At 33.4% G+C, this 14,484-nt stretch overlaps 1 protein-coding gene across 2 annotated transcripts in view; it reads left to right on the plus strand.

Annotated features, from left to right (window-relative positions):
- The window catches only part of LOC117172515 (zinc finger protein 593 homolog), a 30,186-nt gene that overhangs the window by 14,985 nt on the left and 717 nt on the right, over positions 1-14,484 (plus strand). Inside the window, exon 3 of one of the 2 annotated variants that reach the window (XM_033360531.1) lies at positions 9,438-9,764. The exons of the other annotated variant lie outside the window; for it this stretch is intronic. Within the exon in view, the coding sequence (XP_033216422.1) occupies positions 9,438-9,672 (235 nt within the window). The 3' untranslated portion in view covers positions 9,673-9,764. Of the gene's footprint in view, positions 1-9,437; positions 9,765-14,484 lie in introns of those variants that run through there. 2 annotated transcript variants of the gene reach the window in all.

The raw sequence follows: 14,484 nt of genomic DNA on the forward strand, positions 1-14,484 counted from the left end.
TAACAATTGACAAAAAATATAATATTTATTAATGTATTTTCACTCCCCTTACACTTTTAAAAAATCCCCTTTTTTCCCTAAATTTGAACGGCTGAACCAGTTACATCCCTGCTTTATGGTTTTCTCAAAAAATATTCATTTATTCCTTAATATTTATGTTGTCCCGTTCAAAGTAATCCCCCTCAGATATAATACACTTGTTCCAACGCTTTTTCTAATCATCGAAGCACTTCTGATAATCATTTTGTGGTATAGCCTTGAGTTCTTTCAGCCATGCAGTTTTTATCTCCCCAATCGTTGAAAATCGATGTCAAGAAAAAAGTCACTGGGGGCCAAATCCGGTGAAGATGGAGGTTGAGGCATGACTGTGGTGCTGTTTTTGGTCAGAAAATCTTTCACAAGAAACGGTGAATGAGCAGGTGCATTATCGTGATGCAAAAACCACGAATTGTTTTTCCAAAGTTCCGGACGTTTTTTGCGTATCGCCTCTCGCAAACGGCGCATAACTTGAAGGTAATACTCCTTATTGACCGTACGACCTTGTGGTAAGAATTCCTGATGCACTACGCCACGGTAATCAAAGAAGACAGTGAGCAAAACTTTCACATTTGACCGAATTTGACGTGCTTTTTTCCGTCTTGGAGACTCAGAATGCTTCCACTGAGACAATTGGGCTTTAGTTTCGACGTCCATAACTATATACCCACGATTCATCCCCAGTTATAACCCTTTTGAGAAAATCAGGATCATTATTGACTTCATTCAACATCTCCTGAGCGATGGTCATGCGATGGATCTTTTGATCAAAATTAAGCAGTTTTGGAACAAATTTCGCTGACACGTCTCATGCCCAAAACAACCGAAAAGATAGCATGGCATGAGCCAACCGTTATGCTAACATCTTCAGCAACTTCTCTGATGGTAATTCGGCGATTTTTCAACACCATTTCTTTCACTGCTTGAACATTTTCATCTGTTGTTGACGTGCTGGGACGTCCAGGGCGAGGTTCGTCTTCGACATCATCTCGGCCTTCTTGGAACCCATTTTGAAAGCATTGCCCCCGATATCACGTGTGTTAATTTTTCAAGCACTGGACCCGCAGCCCAATGTCGCAACAAAACCATGTATAAAAAATGTTGCTACAGGAGCTTACGTTGATAAACAACCTATGGAAAAATTCTTTAGAGCAATTCAGGAAAAGTATCCTGGAATTATTATAAGCACTATTGAACATGAAGCTATTAAGACAATGAGATGTATTTAACGCAAAGACTTTCAATGGCAGAATCAAGCACGGAGTAATAATGAGACCGATCTCCGTACATACGTTCTGACTGCGGTAACTGCACATTTACTGCGTTTAAATCCAATGCTCACAAGGAAGGGGACATGCGCGCTGTGATTTGCTATCTCCTTTTATCCCGTGAAAATTGTGCGAGTGAGTGCTAGTGCTTCACAACCACAACAACATATTACCTAATATTATACTGTCACATTATTCAATATGCACATTTTATATCATTTAATGATAACAATTAAATCTGTATTACTTACCCATACTTTCCAGGTCAAAATTTGTTAACTTAATTCTGTACAAAAACACAGAAATAAGCACTAGAAAAATTCGTTTAGCAATACTAACAATGAGAAGTTTGACCTGTTTCTGCGATTTTGATTTTTGTTTTCCGAATGGTTCCCCGTGTGCAATCTACTTGGAACCTCAATAACCGGTGGTTATATAAAGGAGAAAAAGTTCTTAGAATCACTCAAAGAACACGTGAGAATTTTTCCAGAAAGTTTTTAATTATTTTTTTGATTTTGCAATTTTTCCAATTTTGAAAAATTAAAAAATTGCTAAAAAAATTCTGAAAAATTCAGGTGAATTCTTTGATTCTAAGAACTTTTTATTTTTGATCATTTTTGCTATAAGCTCATGGTTCTCAAGAAAAAAATTCACAACAGTCATCATACGGGAGAGAAAACCTGAATAGTCGATCTTGTTGAAGAAGCTCGTCTTCACACGTAGGTAGCCTGTGAAAACTCAAATTTCGCAACATTCATCGCAAAGATTTCCATTCATCTATCAAAACCGCTATATCAACGTAAAAAAATACAACTGGTTGCTAGTTGCAGGCTTTATAAATTACGTGATCAAGAATTATGACTTTTGAGAATTTTCATCATGAGAACCATGAGCTTATAGCAAAAATTATCAAAAATAAAAAGTTGTTAGAATCGAACAAAAAATTTACCTGAATTTTTAAAGAATTTTCGGAACAATTTTGTAATTTTTCAAAAATTTACAAAACTGCAACATCAAAAAAATAATTTAAAACTTTCTGGAAAAATTCTCACATATTCTTTGAGTGATTCTAAGAACTTTTTCACATTTTGCACTTTCTCGAAAAGATTATACTTTTTGAGAAAAAAATTCATGAATGTCTTCGCAAAAATTATGTGATTACAGAGCCATTTTGAACACACTAAGATAAAAAATTGATCTCGGAACTATGTATTCTGAGCAAGAGTGGTGTACCCCAAGGGGCATTCTCGGCGTTAACGGGTTAAGGCGATGTCTTTGAAGATAATCAATGTCAGAGATTGTTAAGAGAAGCGAATAAATTACAGGATCCTGAAATGTATGAAACTGTTGGGCCATACCGATTGCAGCCTTACATTGCTTCGTTTAAAGCAATGAACACAATTGTAGAATCATGCTTCTCTGCAAAGCAAGTGGATGTCCGTGATTTTGATACCAACATGAGTAAATACCGCAATTTCTCTAAAAAGCATAGATGTTTCTCAAACCGTCAAAATTCATGTTAGTCTTGATCATTTAAAACAAGCTCTCATGCTCATAATTACATTGATTAATTCGATAATTATTATGTGTATTATATGTGTTCATTTTCTTATTTATTCATACCAAATTGAAGTTTTATAATTAAATATATCACATAATTTGTGATTGTATACTCATCAATTGAATTGATTGATCACTAATTAATTACAGAAAAAAGAAAAAGGTGCAATTTAAGTGACTTCCACGCTGTGCACCTTGGTAAAGTATAGAATCGGCTGAAAATTTACTTGTTAACATATTAATACACAAACACACACACACAAATATATATATTCATATGCCAAAAAAAGTTCTTTCGTAATTTAGACGTTATTTATTAAAAATGTAGTATGAGAAAAGTTTCTAACTCTCGCGATTCTTAGCTATTGTATTTTTCACAAATTCTTCCTATGCAAAAAAGGAAAAATTTGAATATCTTGCAAACAGAAGCAGCTAGGATTTCAATTCAAACCGATTTTTCATCTATTATCAAGTACAAACACATTCCCGGTTTCCGTTTTTGTCGTCATTTTCATGTGATTTAAAGTTACTTCCTGCCCACCGTGCTGATTTACATGCAAAAATAACAAAATGGCGAAGTAAAAACAAATGGAAAAAGTAGGTTTGTTTTCACAGTTTTTTGCAAAAAAAAAAATAAATATAGCAAAAATTAATTTTTTAAAAATAATTCTAGTTCACTCGGTTGCTGGAGTTATACTGAATCTACAACTGGTAAATTTTTTGTTTCTGATCACCCATTCTCAAGAGTTTTACAACAGCGCGGACCTACATACTTTTTGAGGAGTTGACTTTGACCGACGCTTTGATGTGTAAAAAAAGCATAAAATAGAATAAAAATTTCCTAAATGAATTTCAAGAGTATGTTTATTAGGTCTAACAAACTCTGCATCGATATCATTATCAATAGTGTCAGAACAATTTCACAAAAATAACTTTTTTCTCGAGCTTTTAAAAGTAGAATACTGCCTTAAAGTAGGAATGCTAATTTTCAAATGCTTCTTATTACAAGATATTTTTCTAACATAAAAAAAATGATAATAGTTAATTAGTAATAACATGTAGTTTTCACTTCACAAAGACAGTCCCCTGGTACATGCGTCAGTCCCCTGTCGCGACTTTTCACAAAATCGTTAATAAATCCTAATCTACTTCCAAAGTTATGCGGCCGTTTGCAGTTTACATTCAAACAAACCATTATCTCCTCCTTAGACTAGCTTTTTTCTTTATTAAAAAAAAAAGTATTCGGACAGTCATACAGATGAGATAACATATTCAGCTGGGTTCCTAACGTTTACTTTTCAGGGGGACTTAAAGGCTCATAAAACGGTGATAGCGAATGAAAAAATAGGTCGAAGAATATGGTTCATGTGTTCTAAAATTTCAAAGAACTATAAATACAAATATAATTGAAAAACAATTTTTTTCTCTATTTTTGTTTGAGGAAAAAAAATTAGGTTCATCTTTATGATAAATTGTAAATGTTCCGAAGAAATTATATTTGATGTAATTCTTAATCGTTGTAAAAAAAGTCTAAAACAAATTAAAGGTCATTAAAAATGACATTTTATGCCATCAAAAGTCTTAAAATTTCTAAAACGCGAGAAAACAATAAACAAGAAAAGTTTTTGTAAACAAACTACTTGTTGAAAAAATGTTTTCTACAATTTTCTATAATTATACGTTTTTTTTTCAAATTATATTGCAAGAAATTTGAATAGAAACAATATTATATTTTAAAAACTTTCCCATAAGATTACAATTGTTTACATTATAAACAAATCTAATAAACAAATGCAGTAATCAGGCATTTTTCGACATAAAAATTCGTTTTTTTCTTCAAAAATTTGATTTGGCTTAGCATAACTATAGGGTGACGATATAGCTATGATTAATTTGAATTTTTATATATACACCTATCAATAAATTTAAATAGAGATATTTTAAACAGTGCATTTTGACATATGAGATTAAAATATTTCCAATAAATCTAAACGTATCAATTTGATCTTGAATCAAATTATCAAAGAAGGTAACAGTATTTTATTTTGTTTGTTTATATTGATACTTATCAATTGAATACCGCTGCAACAAAAACGATATCTTCATATTTACCTCGTTCATTATTGCAATGTGTTTAAAATCTCGGCATCATAGTGATAAAATTAGTGAACAAACGATCAATTCGAAAAACAATTACCAAAAAATATGATTGCGAAAAATCGAGCAGTGAACGGAAAAATGGGGGGGGGGGGGGCTAGTCAAATTTTCCTATTACCATAAAAAATTTCTTTCTGTGAAACATTATATCTTCAAAAGATCAAACGTTTTAGGTTCTGAATATTTAAAATCTAAAGTTTTGGAGATGAAATTCCAGGTCATTTTCAGGTTTTTTAGGTGATTTTTTTTTCAACTTTCCAGGTCAGCTTAAATTAATTTAATTATAATTTTAATACTTTTTTAATGATCAAAATAGTTGAAAACCACCATATACACGAAGTGATTTCCTGCATTCTTTTTTCGTTATAACTTAACGCAATTAATCGAGGTACAGGTGTAAAATTGACGTCTGGGCATGTTTTATATACTTAAATGAAGACAACAGTCAACGACTACTTCCGGACTAGTGTATCATTTTATCGCGCCTTCAAAACTTGCTCCTCAAAACAAACATTGTAATAAAGTAACGTTTAGAAATTATAATAATTCCCTCATCCAATTAAAAATATTGAAATTATTTGAAGAATGAATAAAACCTAGAAGTAATAAGTTTTATAATATAATAATAGTTTCTATAAAGTTATTTTTGGGCGTTAAGAATTCCTAAAATAATTTAATTATAGATTTAATGCTTTCGCGATGATTCATTTTGATAACAAGAGATATTTCGGTTTCATTCGTGTAAAAAACTACGAAATTTTGCCGACGTTTCGTGAACATTGCAGTTCACTTCTTCAGGGCTGACCTGAAACTGAGGTATCAGGTAATGTTGCTCTTATGTATACTCTCTACGTTACCTGTGATTGGCCAGAGCGCCCCACCGTGGGAACTGGTAGAACCTGATTGGCCAATCAAGTATTTTTATTTAAAAAATCCGGGAGGACGGAAAGCCAAATCGGATTGGTATTATATCCATTGTCCCTATTGATGTTATTAGAATGTTTTATGATTTCGATTGCTTCTCTATGTTTTCTTGGAAAGATGCTGTGGATTTTATATACACCTGGATCACTTAGATATGCATTTTTGTCTTTCGGGTTATTTAGTAGTTGTCCTATTTTCGCAGGTGGTTTAAATATGGTTCGGATGTTGTGTTTGTTAAGAATTCTTCCTATTTCTTCTGTGACACCTTGGATGTAGGGTAGGATGGTGGTCATTTCTTTCTCTCTCTCTTTCTTTCTTAGGTTGTGTTGAATGGTTTTTTTTAGTGTATTTTCTTATTGCTTTATCAATTCGTTTGTGTAATCGTTCTTTCTTAGGATTTGTTTAACATTTTGTAATTCCTTTTGTACGTTATCTTTATCTGTTATGGAGACAGCTCTGTATACAAGGGAGTTGATGGCCGATTGTTTTTGAGATGGGTGATGGCGGGAGAAGGCATTTAGGTATCTGTTTGTGTGTGTGTGGGGGTTTTCTGTACACTTCATGTCCTAAGGTGTTATCAGATTTTTTGTAAACTAATACGTCTAAGAAAGGCAATTTTCCGTTTTGTTCTATTTCCCTGGTGAACTGGATATTAGGATGGAATTAATTGATAAAATCGAGAAACTTCTTTAGTTCATCTCGTCCATGTCGCCAGATGACAAAAGTGTAATCAACGTAACGGAACCAAAATTCCTGCTTAAGCTTGGCTTGTTTGAAGATTTTAGTTTCTAGATGTTCCATAAAGACAATAGCTATTTACAAGTGAAATTGGGGATCCCATTGCTGCCGCTGAGGTTTGTGCGTAGAATTGATTATTGAACGAGAAGTAAGTATTATTGAGACAGTGTTCTGTCCAAGGTATGAGCTTGGAAGGAAAGTTTGTAAACGATTTAATAATATCAATTGTATCAAAGATTGGTATTTTCGTAAAGAGAGATACTATGTCAAACAAAAACTCTTTTTAAAGACTCTAAACTTGACAGCCAAAACAATATCTAACTGGATACCTGCTAATTCCCTCTCTCCAAGACTTTACGGGCTCCCAAAAATCCACAAAGAGAACATTCCACTCAGACCTATCGTCAGAGCAATAAACTCACCAACTTAATAATAAGTTAATAATAACTCTCAATAATACTTACTTCTCGTTCAATAATAAATTCTACGAACAACCCTCAGGGTCAGCAATGGGATCCCCAATTTCACCTGTAATAGCCAATGTCTTTACGGAACATCTAGAAACTAAAATCTTCAACCAAGCCAAGCTTAAGCCGTAATTTTGTTTCCGTTGCGTTGATGAGACTTGTCATCTGGCGACATGGACGGGATAAACTAAATAAGTTTCTCGATTTTATCAATAAATTAAATCCTAATATCCAGTTCACCATGGAAATAGAACAAAATGGGAAATTGCCTTTCTTAGACGTATAAGTTTACAAAAAATCTGATAACACCATAAGACATGAACTGTACAGAAAACCCACACACAAACAGATACCTAAATGGCTCCGCCCACCATCACCTATCTCAAAAACAATCTGTCATCAACTCCCTTGTATACAGAGCTGTCTCCATAACAGATAAAGATAACTTACAAAAGGAGTTACAAAATGTTAAGCAAATCCTAATACAAAGCGATTACACAAACAAAAAAATTGATAAAGCAATAAGAAAATACACTCATAAAAACAAGTCAACACAACCTACGAAAGAAAGAGAGAGAAAACTGACCACCATCCTACCCTACATCCAAGGTGTCATAGAACAAATAGGAAGAATTCTTAACAAACACAACATCCGAGCCATAGTTAAACCACCTGCGAAAATAGTACAACTACTAAATAACCCGAAAAACAAAAATGCACCCCTAAGTGATCCAGGAGTATATAAAATCCCTTGTTCTTGTGTCAAAGTCTATATTGGAGAAACCGGGAGAGCGGTGAGCCAATGTATGAAGGAACATGAAAATAAGGTTAGGCTAAAACATTTCACGCAATCAGCACTAGCTGAACGTCATATCGAAACAGGACATAAAATTTTATTTTACAGAACAACAAGTCATTGCAAAAACACACAGCATCTTTCCAAGAAAACATAGAGAAGCAATCGAAATCTTAAAACACCCTAATAACATCAGTAGGGACAATGGATATAATACCAATCCGATTTGGCTTTCCGTCCTCCCGGATTTTTTAAATAAAAATACTTGATTGGCCAATCAGGTTCGACCAACTCCCACGGTGGGGCGCTCTGGCAAATCACAGGCATCGTAGAGAATATACATAAGAGCAACATAACCTGATACCTCATTTTCAGGTCAGCCCTGAAGAAGTCAACTGCAATGTTCACGTAATGTCGGCAAAATTTCGTAGTTTTTTCACGAGTGAAACCCGAAATATCTCTTGTTATCAATAATTTAATTGTTAATTTTAGGCAGATGAGGGTATTAGTAAAATTATGAAAAGTTACTTTATTACAATTTTGTTTAAGCATAAATTTACATATTCTACACTTTCTGTTCTCTTCTTTTTCCCAGTACATCCCCTCCCTTACCTCGTTTGCCAATCTAAATCTCGCTATTCTGGTCCACCTTCTCTTTCCCCATCCCTTTTCTAAATTCTTTGGCACTCCTTCCTTTTTTATCATCTTATACCATTTATTGTGTTTTGATTCCCCAATCATCCCCCATCTTTCTATTAATTGTCTTTCCCTCTCCCTTTTTTCCAATTCTTTATAGTTTACTCTAGTCCCGTCTTCTATTTCTCAGAATTGTAGGAGAAAAACTTGTAAGAGTCATAATTGGGCTAATTTTCAAGCCTAAGGAAGCGCCTTATGTTCCCCTTCCTTTAGTTTCACCAGTACCATTATCTCCCCACTTCGCTGTTCCCTTCCTACATTTCGCATTTCCTCTATCTCTACCTTAGCATCAATCCTTTTTACTACTTCGTCCACCCCTTCCTTCAGGTCCTTCCCCTCTAATCTTATACCCTTTATCACTATGTTTAATTTTCTTTCTTCTCTCTCTTTCCTTTCTATTCTTTGTTCTATTTTTCTCAGCCTTTCCAGCTCCTTATTCCCACAGTTTAATTTAAAAATTATTAATTAATTTATATTTAAATTTCATCGACTAAAAATTATTGTTTTCAATCCTAAACCATCTATTTCAAACATTTATAATTTTTAAGTCTTTAAAACGGTATTTTAAAATTCTTTAAATAAAAAAAAACGCTTAAAAATTAAAATAGAACATTTTTAAAGTGAAAGATTTTAGAATTACGCATTCTAAACTGAATGATATCTTGATTGAAAAATTTAACAATTTAGCTAATTATTTAAAACACGGTTGAAATCAAAGCTGGACAGATTTATGTTCTAAAAATTTGTCCAATTCCCGGCCAAAAAATAAATTCACTGTCGTTTCCCTATTTCCAGGTCCAGGGGCCACCCTGTATTTGCATTGATGACAACGTATCATTTGTCGTTCTATTTTCTTTTCATTCTACTCTGTGCTGTCTGCTCATCACAACCAAAAACATTCAAATGTTTGCGCGGCTCTCCCACGACTTCACCACATGCGACGGTTCTCCGCAACGAGGAAGCCGAGGCTGCGCTTCGTGCGCAACTACAGACGACGCTCGTCTGCTCGCTGTACATAATATATAATTAAAAATAATACGTAATGTGGGAAAAAATTGGATTGTATCTAAACTCCCAAAAAAGCGGAAAATTGAAATAAATTTCCAACCATTTTTGAACGTATTCGCCTTTGTGATGGTAAACCATTTTAATGTATCTTAATTTGCTTTTATTTACATGAATTACTACGATGTCAGAAATTTCATTGAGATTGATTTGAGAAATTCATTTGTTGAGGCAGAGGGGTGACTCGCCATGCAAATGCACTGAGTCAGTTATGTAAAGGACGGCCGAAGATGAAACACTAGCGCCACGCCCTACATTTGAATGACAGCTGATAAAAAACATGGGAGATACAGTATTTTTCTCAGTTTTTGTAATATTTTGAACATTTGTGGATATTTTAAAAAATTTGAGCTTGAATTAAGTTAAGATTAACTATTTCTAGAATTTAAAAAATATCGAAGATTAAAGAATAGGCCTTAAAAACACTGGAAATGTCTTTTTAAGGATTTTAATATTCAAGCAGAGTAAAATGGTAAAATATAAAGAATACGTCTTCAAGGCAAATAAACTTAAAGTTCTAAAACGTCAATATAAATAATAGTTTTTCCATTTTCACTTACTTGAATGATTCTAATGTATTATTACATTATAATAAAAATATACAAGAAATTATAAAAATTATAATTTTTAATATTTAGTATATTGTATTAATTGTCAAGATAGTGAAAACTTTATCACTATGAAAGCTAATAAGTTAACTGTACATTTAATCATATATTTATTTGAAAATTGGAGTAAAATATGGAGATATGAATTAAATATGGACTAAAGCCATCGATGTATCGATCCGGACTGTCGAGCAGGGCACGACTCAACCCATTCAAACGGAGTAAAAAGTATTTTTCTCCGTTCCAAAAAATGAGGTTGAACGCTAGCAACAAATAATTAAGCGTGAAATAAAGGGTTTTATTAATAAACCTGAAAATTCAGTGTGTGAAGTTCCCTTTTTAAAGGATCAGATAATTTGGAAAAAGGAAGTTTTAGCTCCTGATTGAACGGTTATGGCGGTAAATTTTACGATTTCTTTACACCGATGTCTTTTAACCTAAACTAGCCGAATGGCTCTGACGGTTTCATGTATACATTGATTTTTAAATTTTGAGATATTATTGTTGTTGCCGAACTTTTAGGTTATTTTGATAGTTTGTAAAATTATGGTTTTAATAGTTTTAGAAATTTAAACAGTATTAAATGCAAGTATTAAACTATATTATAATTGTCAAATAATGATTTTCTTGCAGTCATAATGGTAAAAGAAACTTAAATTAAAACTAGGGGTTTTGCCATCTCAATTTCCAAACTGCCCTGATCATTGTTTGATGGCTGACTTTTTTATTAAACATTTCAGAATCCTTTTTCAAAAAATCGCGCTGTATTAGACGACGCGGGTTTTTTTAACAGCCTTTGAACAATGCTCGGGGCAGTTTGGAAATTGAGATTTCGAAACCGCTGGTTTTAATTTTAGGATTATCATACCATTCTGACTGCAACAAAATAATTATGTTACCATTTTTAATTACTTTAATGCTTGAATATATTAATAAAGTAATGTAATTGTACATAAATTTTGAATCTCAGCGACAATTCAACACTGTCATTAATGTTACTTTTACATTTTTCTTACAGTTAATAAAGGTCTTGAAATATTTTTTAAATTTCAAAAACTTTTGAAACTATAATTTTACACACTATCACAATAATTTACAAGTTCAGTAACAAGAAGAATATATTAAGATATAAAAATCAATGTTGTAATAAAATCGTCATACCCACTCTATTATTTTAGGTTAAAGGACATCAGTGTAAACAAATTGTAATACTTACCGCAATAACCGTTCCATCAGGAGCTAAAATTTCCTTTTTCCAAATGATCTGATCCTTTAAAATTTTATCTTCACACACTACGTGTTCAGGTTTAACAATAAAATCCTTTTTGGCACGCTTAGTTGCTTGTTGCCAACTCTCAACCTTATTTTTTGGAACGCCGAAAAAAACTTTTTTTACTTCACTTGAGCGGGCTGAGTCGTATCCTGATTTACAGTTCAGAGCTATACATCGATGTCCACCCATTTTGATTACATATTTATCCGTAAATGAATAAAATACGCCAAAAAGACTATAGGGTTATGGCATTTCACAAGTTGTTACATGCAAAATAATAACAGACAACGGGCAGACCGGGCGTATCAGCGGTGGCGCCAATGTTTCAAGACTCGCCGCTCTTCACAAAACTGACTCGCGCCACTAATGCAAAAGCGAAAATCGTGTCACCCCCCTGGTTGATGAGAGAATAATATTTTTTATTTTGTGAATAGACAAAAATCACAGTTTACAGGCAGAATGCTGCCGAATGCTGTTGTTACGCTTAAACTTTTCAAATTCGCTTTCGTTCTCTTACTAATTTTTACGTCGCATTTACTCTCTGCACGTTTTTATCATTTTAATAATGTATATAGGAGAACAGAAACTTCTATTCTAAAAACAGGTTCGAACCATTAAATGTTTTGCATGAAATGACACCACAATGACGTAATTTTATTTTCCATGGTGTAAAAGCTTAATAATACAGCTGTAACAGCTTAATATCAGCATGATGCATATTACAAATAATTTGTTCCCTTCATAATGGAACAAGTTCTCAGACATCCTCTTCATATAGTAAATTAATGGCTTTTATAGAAGTTTCATAGTTACTTATTCGACTGATAATTGAATTTGAACTAATATTGAAATAATTACTCATCGAAACTTATCCAGTGTCATTTGAAAATCAGCGCTTGACCTGTCTAAGTTTTGTTGTTGTAATGCCGTATTTTCAGTTGATTGGTTAAATTTTTAATTTTTAAGGATAATTTTTCTGTAATTGTATTTTTATGGGATTCGACTAGGAAGGGACCATAGAATGCAAGGCAATCATTCTCGCCGTCAAACCTCTCGCTCGACATTAGTTAAAACGTAGCGAATACAAAACCTGATCGTACGTCGCAGATCTCTTTTCAACAATCATCATACTTTGTAATCAATTTTACGATTAATTAGAGATTACATTGCTCGACGAAATATGGCCTACGTTTTCGTAGAACGAGATATATCATTGCCAGAGTATTTTCCTGTGCTGAATCCAAATTTGTCCTCTTTTTTCCCAGCGTGTCAAATTTTTCGATTTTTTTAGTTGATATTTTTTCTAAAAATCAATAATATGATAATAGGGTGTAAAAAAATATAATAAAAGAAAGCAATACATGATCTCGATGCGTTTTATAGCGCAGAATTCAACAATGGGTTTGTTTTTCCATATCTTATACGGTTCCTGAGATCATACAAATATTTAAAAACACGAAAAAAATGGTTTTACAAAAAACTTCATATTTAACTAAATATCATTTATTTTTTATTGCACTGGTGTCACAAAATATGGTCAAACTGAATTTTTGAATATTTTATTTTATTTCGTGACATTGAAAGGTCATCAATCGACAGAATAATGGAAAATGACTGAGAAAATATATTCTACACTTGACAAATCTGACTTCGGAAATTTATTCCCATAACGGCATGCTAGAATACTCAATTCAAAACAAGGAGGGCTTCTCGCTTTTCGGGCCTTTTTTTCATTGGTCTGCTACTGATTTGTCTCTCAAAGTCATTTTATCGCGTTACAACAAATAGTCAGTTTTCATTGAGCGAATTACTATTTGAGGCAAAAGTGCTGCAAAAAACTATACTCACATACTTGATAAATAAAAGTTTATCCGAAATGATCATTAAATTGTTTAAATTTATGCAAATTAGGATGATTGTTTAATTTTTTCACTTTAAGTTGATGTAATCATTTCAGATGGTACAGTGATTGTCCCATGTTCGAACACTGCACCCTTGGCAGCAACGCTGGCGCGGGTTCGATTCCCGAAGCAGGAAGCGAGGCTGGATGTGTTTTCAGAAAGCTTTGGTTCTGTCCCTTGATATACTACCCCACAGGTACCCCAGAGCTAATCATTCACCCTATAGTACAGTCGCTCATGACCCTGGCAGTAAATGCGACTACAAACATTCAATTAATAACAAAAATCGAATCAGTAGACTCGGACACCAAAAGCACGAGAAGTTCGGGGACTCCAAAGATACGACCGTGACAGGGGCTCCCACTTCTGTGACGTTTCGATTTCGGGGATAATGTGTGAGAACGCACACAGACCTAAATCGCGCACCTCGAATTCAAGGCAGTGCACACTCGGGCGGGCCTGACTCAAGAATGCGACTTTTTCAACTGCGCATATACGGAACAGCGCGGGTCTATTTAAAATTAGAGAGCATAAACTTGTAATATTACATTAATAATAAATTATTTAAAGAAATGAGCTATTTCTTACATTCAATTTATTTCCTAAAAGCGAACATTTGTTTTAAATATTTTCTGTTTTATTGTGTATTATTTTGACCTCAGCAACTTCAAAAACAAATGTCTAAATAAATATGTCAGTTCTAATGCCTATTAATTACATTTTCATTCCTGCGAATGTAATGTAATCGTCCAAATTTTCAATCCTGGTTTTTAACGGATCTTTACATTTCGGCACTCACAGAATCCGAAAACCATAAAATTTCATCGGTGTCTGTCTGTATGCCTGTATGTATGGTTACCTGAATGTTGTAGCTACGCTAACTTTTGAAGAAGGTCTACGAAGGTCAGCATAGACTGGACGAAGACTCAGAAAATATAAATAGCTTCAAGGAGTTATGTGTTGCCCTCATAACACCTGATAAAGAATGCCCACCC

This window comes from Belonocnema kinseyi, chromosome 5 (assembly GCF_010883055.1).
Source record: "Belonocnema kinseyi isolate 2016_QV_RU_SX_M_011 chromosome 5, B_treatae_v1, whole genome shotgun sequence".
NCBI classification, from domain to species: Eukaryota; Metazoa; Arthropoda; class Insecta; order Hymenoptera; family Cynipidae; genus Belonocnema; species Belonocnema kinseyi.